General features: G+C 40.2%; 1 protein-coding gene across 2 annotated transcripts in view; it reads right to left on the reverse strand.

The window, feature by feature from the left end:
* Nucleotides 1-1,239: 1,239 nt before the first annotated feature.
* Nucleotides 1,240-14,942, reverse strand: part of pde6a (phosphodiesterase 6A, cGMP-specific, rod, alpha) — a 43,715-nt gene continuing 30,012 nt past the window's right edge. For both annotated transcript variants that reach the window (XM_062999954.1, XM_062999955.1), the window contains 2 exons: nt 6,951-7,119; nt 1,240-3,691 (listed from right to left, as the gene is read on the reverse strand). In XM_062999954.1, coding sequence (XP_062856024.1) covers nt 3,645-3,691; nt 6,951-7,119 — 216 coding nt within the window. In that variant the 3' untranslated portion in view covers nt 1,240-3,644. The remainder of the gene's footprint in view (nt 3,692-6,950; nt 7,120-14,942) is intronic.

Raw genomic sequence — 14,942 nt, forward strand, 5'->3', positions numbered from 1 at the left:
ACAGTGAGTGTACAAACAAGGAGGTGGTTTTAATGTCAGGATGATCGGTGTATGTGAATTGCTATCCTCAGATCTTGCCACAGATGCAGATGTTCAATGGAGTTTAGTGCCACTAAAGGACATTCTGATATTTGCCCCGATACAACTCCAGTGTTTTTTGGCTGTTGAAAGGTGAGCTGTAAGTTTTCTTAAAAAATGTTCTTGTATTTGGCTGTATTTATCTATCTCCTGGTCTTTGAAGGGAAAGTGTTAGTCAGGTGACCTGCAGTGCCTAGTTGTCACAACATATTGCTTGCTGTTCTGCCCAAAAAGTTTGTTTTAATCTCATCAGACCAGAGAATCTTGCTTAAATTACATGCCCTTTAGCTTAGTCCAAGCTGTCATGTGCCTTTTATTTTTTATTTTAACAGAGGCATCCGTCTTGCCACTTTGCCAATTAGGCCTGATTTATAAAGTCCTGCAGAGAGTGTTGTCCGTCCGGCGGGTTCTCCCACCGCTGCACAGAACCTTTGGAGCACTATTAGAGTGACTGTCGGGTTCTTTCTTACCTCCCCAAACAAGACTGTTCTTGGCCAGATTCTAAATGTGTCTGAATGACTGGCTCTAGTAAGGCTCAAGGTTGTGCCAAAAGTCTGGGAACAGTCAGAACCTTGAATAGTGTTTTATATCCCTGCCCTGATCTATGTCACAGTCTTGCTACAGTTTAATCGGAGATCTAAATTCAAGATTGAAAGCGGAGATTCACAGACAGTTCTTCGGACTTAATGGCTTGGATTTTGTCCTGACACTGCATTGTAAATTGTGGACCCATATAGACCCAGGTGTACCTCTCCATTGAATTAATGTGCAATCAATTTAAATTTCAACAAGTGGACTGAGTTCTAGACACATTTCAAGGATTTTAACGCAAACCAGATGCACCAGATCACAATTAGGAGTTTAATTCCTTTTTAAAAAACTCTAATGTCATCATGTTACACTATAAAGTATAAATTAATGGGTAGAAGTTCCGTTCAAAATGTAATTAACAACACAAAGTGTGCAGAATGTCAAGGGGTCTTTTAGCTCTGTTCAGATTTTAGCTCCTTATTTTTTAATTTAAGAAACTCTCCACATTTTTTACTTACTTCATTTAGCATTTCAGATCATTAAACAGAAAGAAAAGTAAATTATAATGTGACTTATTATAAACTATCATTTTATTTAAGGTATTGAAGTTATTCAACACCCAGATCAACCTAAAATGTAAAAAAAAGACAATTTCCCCTTCATTATCCTCATGTAAATGCTTTGTATTACATGATATTAGCATTTCACGTCTGTTTTTTTTTTTTTACCTAACTGGTTTAAATCAGAGACACTGCTAGGTTTTCAGGCATGAACTGATAATTTAAGTATCACACAAAGTCTCCACTGGTCAAAACTGTGATTGCTTTTATTCTGTTTACTGTACAATAATTGCTTTCTGATTTTACACCAGTGTCTACATTAATCCCTTATGCCTCAGTGTCTAAATTTTCATTCTTTCAATCAAAGAATGCATCATTTAAACTCTTTCTTTGTGACTCTTGATGACACAACAAAGCACCCCCACAACATTACAAAACCTTCCATGTTTGATAATGTCCCTATTGTGAAATGCTGTGTTTGTTGTTTTGCCAGACATAATAAGAGACCTGTTGTCTAAATACTTTGATTTGCCCACAGAGATCATCCAGTTGTGAGACAAGCACTGATGTTTGTTTCTAGTATTTTTCTTATTGTGAAGTCATGAACACTCGCCTTACCTGAAGCTTTAGAAACTGTGGGTGTTTTTTTTTTTTAGCTTTTGGTGACTTTCTGGTTATCTATGAGCCCCTAAAATAGTTAGATTAATTAGGGGGGGGGGGGGTTTCACATCTACACCATCTATCACCAGGAGGAATCTCAGATGAGTCTGTCTGGTCTCCCAAACTACGTTTTGTCACAAAAACACACGTGAGAAGTGACGAGGGGTTTAATGAAACCACGTCCTAAAATACACTCCAACAAGTAGCGCGCGATCAAAGTTTGTGCGCTGATGAGTAGCGTAATATCAAAGAGAAAAAAATAAAGGAATCTGAGTGGATTTGGCAACACAACCAACAGGGATTGTTCTGAAGTTGAAGGTTAATAAATATTTTGTTTTGTAGAGAACGATAACTATATTACGCCCCTGCTCCACTTGTTTACAACCTCTCCCGTGTGTTTCCCCTCGCTGTTTCCCCTCGCTGTTTCACCTCGCTGTTTCACATTGATTAAGAGCCGAGTTGCTTCCGAGCCGGCAAATCTAGCGCAGACCAGTCGCCGAAAATCAGGGCAGAAATCATGTAGTGTGAAGGAGGCATTACTGGAGCTTCTGCCATGCTGAACTGATGTGCAGGTCAGATCTCGTTGCACGAAAAAAACAGCGGCTGGTCACGCGAGATTAAAGAAGGTAACAGATTTCCGTGTACACCGTAAAAAGGGGCTCATTTAAAAGATTGATCTCGCGTTTATATGAATCGATATCGGATCATTCAAATAAAGATCGATTCGAATCGAAAAATCTATTTTATAAACCCACCCCTAGTGGTCAACCTGCTAAGTTTTGTTTTTAATTTAATTATATTTTCATTTATTTTTATTTTATTTCTCCAATTTTTTCCCCCAATGTTCCCCCCTAATCTAGTCATATCCAATTACCCCGATACAACCCTCCACTGCTGACTGAGGAGCTTCGCAACTGACACACATCCCCTCCGATACGTGTGCAGTACCTACTGCATCTTTTTACCTGCACAAGGCAAGTTCATATGCAGATCAGTCTTGTGCACTGAGAGCCACACCCTGATCAGCATTATCCCCCAACTCTGCACAGGCACCATCAATCAGCCAGCAGAGGTCGTAATTGCACCAGTTATGAGGAACCCTGGTCTGGATAACAGAGATGAGATTCAATACAATGTATTCGAAATCCCAGCTCTGGTGTGCTAGCGTGTTTTACCGCTGCGCCACTGAGCGGCCTTTTTTTATTATTATTATTATTTTAGACATGGCTTTTTAGTCCCTGTACTTTTTCTCATCTCTTCTGCATCTTTAAATTGTAACAAAATGTTAACTTAAAGAAGATTGCTTGACTTTGATTGTATGGTTTAAGACAAGTAGGATTAACATCATACATAGCTGGCTGAAATCAAACCTGCCTGTGTGTTCCATTAGCTAAACTGGGTTATCCATTGTATTCAGCAACCAGGATGGCTGAATTTTTGGCCTGAACTGTTGGCCATGAATTGCAATTCATAGAGTCTACAGTAATGCTTTATTATCTTTTATAAAGAGGTCACAAATGGGGGAAAAGGTCATTTGGGATTGACTACTAATAGTCCTTTATACACGCATGCCACTTGCAAATTGGGATAGGGAGTAATATAGAGACTCTTAATAATGTCCACTTCAAAGCCTAGCTATTTTAACTGCAGTGTGGGTTGGTGGGGCTCAATATGTGTGTATATAATTAAACATTAAACTATTTGAAATGTACAGGAGTGCTTTAAATGTGAGCATTTCTCAAATATATGATGTACTGTAACTAAATGAGAGATTTTAATTTGTTTGCCGTGTTTCTGCTCTTGACTGTTGGAGACTCAGCTGAGAATGCAGGTCTTAGACTGTGTAGCTTGAGCAGCACTTGCTGTAAAGGTAGAAAGAAGTACAAGTTTAGTTGAACATAGACAACAACAACAACAACATATTTGTTACTTTGTATCAATTTTACCTCTTTAAACTATATAAACTATATTTTTATAGATTAAATGAAAAACATCTAGTCCATGTGAACGCTTATTCATCCCCCAGCCCCAGTACTTAGTGGGACATGCCTTTGCCTTGATAACCTCTAAGCAATTTTGTTAAGTGCTATCAAGTTTCTGACTCTCCCTTGTGGAATCTTTGCCAGTTCCTTTCATGCAAAAGCCTCCAGATCATTAAAGTTAGATGACTTCACCTACCCACCAAAAATGTTCTATGGGATTTAAATCTGCAGACTGAAAAGGCCACTCCAGGATATTCCAGGATTGATTTCTTAACCAAGCTTTGAATGACTTGAAAGTGTGCTTGGGATCATTGTCTTGGTGAAGTCCAATAATCCCCAAGGTTCAGTTTTAGTACAGACGACATAAAATTCCTCATTAAAATGACTTGGTATTTCTGTGAATCCATGACAGTAATATGGTAAAGATACCCAGTTCCTGTAGAAAAGCTTCACATAATCACTGACCAACCTCCATGCTTGACAATGGGGATTGTATTTATGTGGTCATTAGTCTCTTTTCTTGCACCAGACAAACCACTGATCTGTATGGACGAACAGTACCAGCGCTGACTCCAATGACTCCATAGAACTGTGTACCAAAACTTTGCAGATATATCATAATTCCTTTCATTGTAATCCAGATGACCTGAATGTCCAGCAATGAAGTTCTTTATTGTCAGGTGATTTCTAATAGCTCTCACTGACATATTTGTCTTAGTTCTCATCAGGTCTTCCCATAAGTCTTTGGCAGCAATACAAATATTGTACATGGTTGTCCTGATGAGATTGAAAAGTCCTCTTGTCAGGCAGGTTTGCTGATGTGCCATAAATTTGAAACTTCTGAACAATGCCCTCTAGGAATGGGCAAGGTCTTGGAAAACTTCTTATACCCTAAAACCTTTTAATGCAATGAAATCATCTCCTCTCTCAGCTTTAGAGACAGCTCCTTAGTTTTCACCAGAGTTGCAGCACACGTTGAGCACTTGAATATCTGGGTGGTGTTTATATAACACATCAAAGCTGAAGCGAGTTTCTAATGGGTAATCATGGTGTAATCCAACTTTAGGTCATAAAGACTAGCAATAGTATGTAGGGGCTAAATAATTATGACATGACAGTATTAACAAAACATCCTGCTACTCTAAAATTCTACATTATTTTTTTCTGCGGTACTCATCTGATAAATATTTAAAGCAAAACTTAGTTATAAATCCTTTTTCAGGGGATTAAATATTTAAAATTGAAGCTATATACACCATTCATAACATTAAAACCACCTCCTTGTTTCTACACTCACTGTCTATTTTATCAGCTCCACTTATCATATAGAAGCACTTTGTAGTTCTACAATTACTGACTGTAGCCCATCTATTTCTCTACATACCTTTTTAGCCTGCTTTCACCCTGTTCTTCAATGATCAGGACCACTACAGAGCACCATCACAGAGCAGGTATAATTTAGGTGGTGGGTCATTCTCAGCACTGCAGTGACACTGACATGGTGGTGGTGTGATAGTGTGTGTTGTGCTGGTATGAGTGGATCAGACACAGCAGCGCTGCTGGAGTTTTTAAATACCATGTCCACTTACTGTCCACTCTATTAGACACTCCTACCTAGTTGGTCCACCTTGTAGATGTAAAGTCAGAGACGATCGCTCATCTATTGCTGCTGTTTGAGTTGGTCATCTTCTAGACCTTCATCAGTGGTCAGAGGACGCTGCCCACAGGGCGCTGTTGGCTTGACATTTTTGGTTGGTGAACTATTCTCAGTCCAGCAGTGACAGTGAGGTGTTTAAAAACTCCATCAGCACTGCTGTGTCTGATCCACTCATACCAGCACAACACACACTAACACACCACCAAGATGTCAGTGTCACTGCAGTGCTGAGAATTATACACTACCCAATAATACCTGCTCTGTGGTGGTCCTGGAAGAGTCCTGACCATTGAAGAACAGCATGAAAGGAGGCTAACAAAGCATGCAGAGAAACAGATGGACTTCAGTCAGTAAGTGTAGAGCTACAAAGTGCTTCTATATGGTAAGTGGAGCTGATAAAATGGACAGTGAGTGTAGAAACAAGGAGGTGGTTTTAATGTTATGGCTGATCAGCGTACACTGTGTAACGACTTCTTTCTCATATAATGGATATTATAACCACCAGTCTACACTTAATCATCCATATTGACAAAGTGAACATGTACTTTGTAGAAGCACCTCTGGAAGCAATTACAGCTGCACAGCTCACCTCCTAACTAAACATTAAGCCTTTTCTAGAGATATCTGTGTCTATATAAGCTCTTGTAGTACTCAGAATTAATGAAAGCATCTCAAACTCTGACCTTGTCTCTTGTCTGAGTGCTTTCCCTGTGAGGGTTCTTTCTCTCCTGATCTGTGTCTATAGAAGAGACGTCTGTGTAGTGACTTTAGGCTACACCTAACAGGCGGATTATCCCATCATGGCTGATCCTCTTAAGATCCTCCAGACTGAATGTTGAGTGTCTTTGAACTGCCATCTTCAGGTCTCTCCACAGATGTTTAATGGAATTGAAGTCTAGGCTTTAGCTGTCCCACTTAAGAACGTTTCTTTCTTGCCTCTCTTACAAAGGTCCTTCTAAATTTCTCTTGGATCCTAAAACTCTCGGAAGGCTCAAGGTTAAGCCAAATTTCTTTCATTTCAGGCCACTGTGGTCCTGGAAACCTCAAAACCTTACACATTCTTTATATCTTTGCCACAATTTGATTGCAAAATTCCATATGAAGTTGGACACTTAGACTTTATTGTTTGATTTTTGTACTGACAGTGCAGTGTAAGCATTTCCAAACTATGTCTAATTAATTTAAATTACTATAACGACTATAATTGCATTGTACATGTAAATGGATATTAAGGATAATTAAACCAAACAGGATGCACCTGGCCATCAGTTTGCAGTACTGCAGCAAGGAGTCAAATACACTTTGTTCTTTGATATTTAATTAATTGTTGAAAAACTCTAATAGCTTGTTTTTACTTTGTCATTATGGGTGATCAAGTGTAAATTAATATACACAAAGTATTAAACACTTGTAAAATGTCTTAGTAATTATGTATTTTGTAGTAACAGTATGATTTATTATGTATGTATTTAAGGTCCTCACCCTGCTTGATAGCTGCTGCGGCTGTCACGGCTTCCTCCTGAGCCTTCTTGGCCTCCTCAAGCTTTGCCAGTTTGGCCTCATATATTTCCTTTAAAGCATTCCACTCTTTCCTGTTGTTCATCAGTCGGTCCAGCATGGGTGTGATCTCTACGTGGAAGCGTGAGAACTCCTGCAGGATAGTACCGAGCAGTGTGTAAGTGACTGAGGTAAGTTTGATGGTAAATAACATTATTAAGTCATAAAGTGCTCCTTTTGATTTAGAATTCAGAAAATTAACTTTCTAGTATTAAAACTACTGACTTTAGGAGAAAGAGGTGTATCAGCTAATGTGCTGACGAAAAGGATAGCAAGAAGCTGCAGTATAAAGGAAAATGCTTATAAGATATGGGTGATTGTCTCACATATGATTGACACATCACAAGCACTGAGCCTCACACCCCACCTACAGGCCAAACTAGATTGTGCAGGAGAGCACTAGACACTAATGTGTTATTCCAAAAAACGTGACAGATCAAGCGCAGCCACGTCTGAGCCCTGACGTGAAGTAGCCCTCATCCGGCTACTACCACATTACAATATGGTTCTATTAATAAAACTAAAATCTTTACAGCATGTAAATTTAATAAAGCTTAACTGCTAAATGGATTTGTTAGTGAGCCGTGCTAGAGTCGTGTCCTTTCGCATTAGCAGAAAAGCGTAGATGACTGATATGTCGTTTCCTTTTTAATTGGCACTCGTGCACCTTGTTAGCATTAATTAATTTCAGGTAGGAGTCCATCTATATATCATTTATATATCATGGTTTGAATGTGCTGGTGACCTGTCTAGGGTGTTTCATGCCTTTTAACCAGTGAATCCGACCTACCACAACCCTGACTAGGATAAAGCGGAGGTGAAACAGACAATGAATGAATAAATGAGTTAATGAATCTTTAAGTGGGTGTGGCACAGCAGCGTAAATGCTTGGGATGTGGGTTTAGTCCTCATCTCTAATCACTGTCTGTGTAGAGCTTAGCAAGTGTATGTGTGGGTTTTTTCAGGGCACCCTAGTTTTCTCACACCTTTCTAAAACATACTAAAATATGACTGACTGGTTTACATTGTCCTTAGGTGTAAGTAAGTGGATTGCTCTATATTCTTGCCCTGTTTCCAGTGTTTCCAGGTGGCACTGCACCCACTACAACCCAGGATAATGCAAACAGTATAAACAAACGGTATGAAAAAATTAGTAACCAGTTTCTTCCTTGTGAGTAAGCTCCATTTAATAGCAACATGATGCTATAGTAACAGCCTAATATATGTTATTGGTTGTAGGGCACTAAGCAGTGGTTAATGATGCTTATTAGGTACTTGCCAAATGAAATAATGCATGTTATAACATTTGTTCACCCACATCAGGATTTCTTTTGCAAATACTTACAGTGTATCACAAAAGTGAGTACACCCCTCACATTTCTGCAGATATTTAAGTAATAATAATAATAATACATTTTATTTATATAGCGCTTTTCAAGATACTCAAAGACGCTTTACATAAGACAAATAATCAAAACAAATACGTACATACACCATACAAATCATAGTACAAAATCAAAATAGTACATCAACATCAAGAATAATTAAGATAAAAACAAAGAGAGCAGCATAAGACAGTTCATTAAAAATTAGCTAAATTATGAGAGAGAACAACAAATATAGAACAATTTCTTAAAATTAGACAGAAACAGGACAGATTTACATGCAATCAGGAAACTGAAAACTTTACAAGTTTTAGGATCTAGGACTTCACATTTCTGTCGTGATCTAAGTATAAAAACTATTAAAAAGAATAGCAAAAATAAAAGCATTTATTTTGTGTTGTTACAAGTTAAATGCCACTCTGAATAGATGAGTTTTGAGAAGTGACTTGAATTTGGACAGGTCAGGACAATCTCGTAGGTGTTTGGGGAGAGCATTCCATAAAGATGGAGCAGCTATGGAAAAGGCCCTGTCACCCCAGGTCCGGTGCTTGGTCCTAGAGGGTATGGACAGTAGGTTAGCCTCAGAAGAGCGAAGGCTACGGGAGGGAATGTGCTGATGGAGCAGGTCGGTGAGGTAGGATGGGGCCTGATTATGGAGAGCTTTGTGAGTGAATAGAAGAATTTTGAATTGAATGCATTGAGCAACGGGAAGCCAATGAAGTTTTTGTAGAACAGGTGTAATATGATCACGGGAGCGAGTATGAGTAAGGAGGCGAGCAGCTGAATTCTGGATATACTGAAGTTTTTTTAGGATTTTGTTAGATGTACCATAAAGGATGCTATTGCAATAATCAATTCTGGATGTAATAAAAGCATGAATCAAGGTTTCGGCGGCAGAAAAGGAGAGTGATGGACGTAGACGTGCTATGTTTTTTAGATGAAAGAAAGCAGTTTTGGTGATGTGATTTACATGGCGGTCAAAAGAGAGGTTGCTATCAAAAATTACACCAAGATTTCGGATGTTAGAAGACGGAGACAAAGTGTCATTATCAATGGTAATTTGAAAATTTTTTGTGGTTTTTGCCAGGGTTGTAGGACCTACGATGATCATATCTGATTTTTCACAGTTTAATTTGAGGAAATTAGCTTTCATCCACAATTTCATTTCAGTGATGCAATTTGTCAGAGTGGAGTGAAGTTCAGTATTAATGGATTTGGAGGAGATGTAAAGCTGAATATCATCAGCATAGCAGTGGAAATGTAAACCATGCCGACGTATGATGTCACCAAGGGGGAGCATATAAAGAATAAACAAAAGGGGACCTAACACTGAGCCTTGGGGAACGCCTTGGGACAGTGGAGCAATGGCAGAACTACAATTGTTGATATTAACAAACTGTTGTCTGTTTATGAGATATGACCTTAACCACAAAAGGGCAGTACCAGTGATGTTGACAGAGGATTCAAGGCGGGACAGAAGAATGGAGTGATTAATGGTGTCAAAAGCTGCAGTAAGATCAAGGAGGACGAGAATATTAATTTGTCCAGAGTCTGAGGAAAGAAGAAGGTCATTTGTGACTTTGAGGAGGGCTGACTCAGTGCTGTGCTGGGGGCGGAAACCAGACTGAAATGATTCAAATAGATTATTGGAATTTAGGTGATCTTTGAGCTGTGAGGCAACAACACGTTCCAGTATTTTCGACAGAAATGGAAGATTGGAAATGGGCCGAAAGTTACTCATAATGTTAGAGTCAAGTCCAGGTTTTTTAAGTATGGGAGTAACAGCAGCCAATTTGAGTGATTGAGGGACTGAGCCAGAACTAAGAGAGGAATTGATTATCTCTGTGATAAGTGATGAGATAACTGGAAAACAACCCTTAACAAGTTTTGATGGAGCAGGATCCAAAACACAAGTGGAGCTTCGCATCCCTGTTAAGATCTCAGATAGGTCCAAAAGAGACACAGGTGAGAACTGAGACAGAGGCTGGGTAATAAATTGAGATGAGATAGGCGGAGAAACAGAGATGACAGGGGAAACTGTCAGAAAATTGTGGATATTCTCAACTTTTGTTTGAAAAAATGAGAGGTAAGAGTTACACTTGTCAACTGTAAAGGAATTGGTAGTATTGTCAACTGGTTTGAGAAGTTTATTTATTGTGGAAAAGAGAGTCTTAGGATTTGTTGATCCAGCATGTATGAGTTCGGAATAGTAAGTGGATCGGGCTGCCGTAAGAGCGTCTTTGTAATGTTGAAGATAATCAGAATAAATCTGATAATGTACTGTTAGACCGGTTTTCTTATAAAGTCTTTCAAGCTGGCGTTTACGGGATTTCATTTGGTGAAGCTCAATTGTGTACCATGGTGCGGAATGACTAAATGAAACAAATTTGGTTCTCAAAGGAGCCAGCTCATCAAGACATGAGGCGAGTATGTCATTATAGTAATCGACAAGGTCAGATGAATTACTAGACAGTACAGGACAGACAGACATCTTTTTAACAAGAGAATCTGAGAAAGCAGAGGGAGAGATATATTGAAGATTCCTGAAGGATATTTTACGTTTAGCTCTAGTGATGGGCCTAGTGACCTCAATGTCCATGATGATTGTCAAATGATCAGAGACAGTAAGGTCATGGCTGGACGGCTGATGAACTAGGACACCAGTAGAGCAGACAAGGTCAAGAGTATGACCTTTTTTATGAGTTGGAAAATGTATATGTTGTGTGAAATTAAAACACTGTAACAATTCCAAAAATTCCCTGGCAAATTTACAGTTGTTGTCATCAATATGGATGTTAAAATCACCCATAAGCAGTACAGAGGATGAGAGGGCACTAAGCTGGGTTAAAAAATCTGAAAAATCAGAGAGAAAGGAAGCGTTTGGCTTTGGCGGACGATAAACTACAGCAGTGACCAGAGGAGTAGGCCCTGACAACTTGAAAGCCAGGTGTTCAAAAGAAAGAGCAGCAGGAAAAGACAAAGTGGTTATTTTAATATCATCCCTATAGACTGCAGCAACACCACCACCTCGCCCTTCCATACGAGGTTCATCAATATACGAGTATCCCATTGGCGTGGTCTGATTTAACGTAAAATAATCCAAGGGTTTATGCCAAGTTTCAGTGAGACAGAAAAAGTCTAGTTCACTGTCAGATATAAATTCACTGAGTACAGTACTTTTTGTGTTGAGTGAACGAACATTAAGCAATGCCATTTTCAAGTGGTATTGTTGTGTAGTTGGCTGTGAGGAACGAGGAAGAGAACGGAGATTTGCTAAGTCCACTCCGCGTTTCCCATCCCACTCCGTGGACAGCGTTGTCATGGAGACTACACCGCTACTGGTGTGCAAGGCAGCAGCGCTCTGATGACGTGTTTGCGGAGCGACAGTGCGCACGGCTGACCAGAAGGATGGAATAGCGTTACCGTTTCGAAGATAAACAAGCTTTCTCCGGGAGCCCCTGTGAATATAACGAGGCCGGCGAAGGAGTCCAAGCTGTTTGATGACTGAAATACACGATGGAGTAGTGCAGTTGTTGAACTTCCTCAGCTGGTCAACGGAATAGTTCAACATCGTGCCGATCCCAGGAAAACTCATCCACCGTTCACCACCGGCCGCAGACGCGATGTACAGTAGAAAGAACAAAAAGTATCAAAAGCACAAATAAAAGTATCAAAAGTAACTTAAAAGAAATAGATCCACAAGGTGTGTAAAAAGATGAAAACGAAAAACGATAAAAATACAATAAAATACGGTAAAATACGGTAACGGTAGCGGCAGCCAAATGCGCCAGCGTCCACCATCACCATGGCAATAAAAACAATAATTAAGTATTAAGTATATCTTTTCATGGGACAACACTGACAAAATGACACTTTGACACAATGAAAAGTAGTCTGTGTGCAGCTTATATAACAGTGTAAATTTATTCTTCCCTCAAAATAACTCAATATACAGCCACTAATGTCTAAACCACCGGCAACAAAAGTGAGTACACCCCTAAGAGACTACACCCCTAAATGTCCAAATTGAGCACTGCTTGTCATTTTCCCTCCAAAATGTCATGTGATTTGTTAGTGTTACTAGGTCTCAGGTGTGCATAGGGAGCAGGTGTGTTCAATTTAGTAGTACAGCTCTCACACTCTCTCATACTGGTCACTGAAAGTTCCAACATGGCACCTCATGGCAAAGAACTCTCTGAGGATCTTAAAAGACGAATTGTTGCGCTACATGAAGATGGCCAAGGCTACAAGAAGATTGCCAACACCCTGAAACTGAGCTGCAGCACAGTGGCCAAGATCATCCAGCGTTTTAAAAGAGCAGGGTCCACTCAGAACAGACCTCGCGTTGGTCGTCCAAAGAAGCGGAGTGCACGTGCTCAGCGTCACATCCAACTGCTGTCTTTGAAAGATAGGCGCAGGAGTGCTGTCAGCATTGCTGCAGAGATTGAAAAGGTGGGGGGTCAGCCTGTCAGTGCTCAGACCATACGCCACACACTACATCAAATTGGTCTGCATGGCTGTCACCCCAGAAGGAAGCCTCTTCTGAAGTCTCTACACAAGAAAGCCCGCAAACAGTTTGCTGAAGACATGTCAACAAAGGACATGGATTACTGGAACCATGTCCTATGGTCTGATGAGACCAAGATTCATTTGTTTGGTTCAGATGGTCTCAAGCATGTGTGGCGGCAATCAGGTGAGGAGTACAAAGATAAGTGTGTCATGCCTACAGTCAAGCATGGTGGTGGGAATGCCATGGTCTGGGGCTGCATGAGTGCAGCAGGTGTTGGGGAGTTACATTTCATTGAGGGACACATGAACTCTAATATGTACTGTGAAATACTGAAGCAGAGCATGATCCCCTCCCTCCGGAAACTGGGTCGCAGGGCAGTGTTCCAGCATGATAATGACCCCAAACACACCTCTAAGATGACCACTGCTTTATTGAAGAGGCTGAGGGTAAAGGTGATGGACTGGCCAAGCATGTCTCCAGACCTAAACCCAATAGAACATCTTTGGGGCATCCTCAAGCGGAAGGTGGAGGAGTGCAAAGTCTCGAATATCCGCCAGCTCCGTGATGTCGTCATGGAGGAGTGGAAAAGCATTCCAGTGGCAACCTGTGAAGCTCTGGTAAACTCCATGCCCAGGAGAGTTAAGGCAGTTCTGGGAAATAATGGTGGCCACACAAAATATTGACACTTCAGGAACTTTCACTAAGGGGTGTACTCACTTTTGTTGCTGGTGGTTTAGACATTAATGGCTGTATATTGAGTTATTTTGAGGGAAGAATAAATTTACACTGTTATATAAGCTGCACACAGACTACTTTTCATTGTGTCAAAGTGTCATTTTGTCAGTGTTGTCCCATGAAAAGATATACTTAAATATCTGCAGAAATGTGAGGGGTGTACTCACTTTTGTGATACACTGTATACAAGCTAAAACAATAGTTAGATTTTAGGACACCAACACTAAAAGTGATGACAAAGGCTGTTTTTGGTTCGTCCTCAGACAAATAGGCTGACTCATTAGGGCTTTAGATTTCTGCTGATAGCCTAACCTCTATGAATAATGTAATTCACATTCTCTCCTTGGATTTCCATACTCTTCTCTAACAGCCACCTCCAAAGTTACCTTTAAAATGCAGCAAACCTAACTTTCACTAAGTCTTGTATATACACATTTATATTAATATCTAGATATCTAAAAGCATATAAAAGCTATTTAAACTTTGCACACAGGGGTGTAAATAATTGCTTCTTTTTCAGTTGTCTCTGATATTGCATGATTGTCACACTAAATTATTTTAAATGACATTACTTTAAAGATCTTAACTGTGGTTGTAAAAACTAACTCATTTGTAAAGCACATTTTCATACACCGATCAGGCATGACCACCTTCCTAATACTGTGTTGGTCCCCCTTTTGCTGCCGAAACAGCCCTGACCGGTTGAGGCAGGGACTCCACTAGACCCCTGAAGGTGTGCTGTGGTATGTAGCACCAAGATGTTAGCAACAGATCCTTTAACTCCTGTAAGTTGTGAGGTGGGGCCTCAATGGATCAGACTTGTTTGTCCAGCACATGCCACAGATGCTTGATTGGACTGAGATCTGGGGAATTTGGAGGCCAAGTCAACACCTCAAACTCGTTGTTGTGCTCCTCAAACCATTCCTGAACAATTTTTGCTTTGTGGCAGGGCACATTATCCTGCTGAAAGAGGCCACAGCCATCAGGGAATACCGTTTCCATGAAAGCGTGTACATGGTCTGCAACAATGCTTAGGTAGGTGAAACTTGTCAAAGTAACATCCACATGGATGGCAGGACCCAAGGTTTCCTAGCAGAACATTGCCCAAAGCATCACACTGCCTCTGCCGGCTTACCTTCTTTCCATAGTGCATCCTGGTGCCATGTGTTCCCCAGGTAAGCAACGCACACACACTCGGTCATCCACGTGATGTAAAAGATAATGTGTTTTATCAGACCAGCCACCTTCTTCCATTGATCTGTGGTCCAGTTCCGATGCTCACATGCC

This window comes from Trichomycterus rosablanca, chromosome 8 (assembly GCF_030014385.1).
Source record: "Trichomycterus rosablanca isolate fTriRos1 chromosome 8, fTriRos1.hap1, whole genome shotgun sequence".
NCBI lineage: Eukaryota > Metazoa > Chordata > Actinopteri > Siluriformes > Trichomycteridae > Trichomycterus > Trichomycterus rosablanca.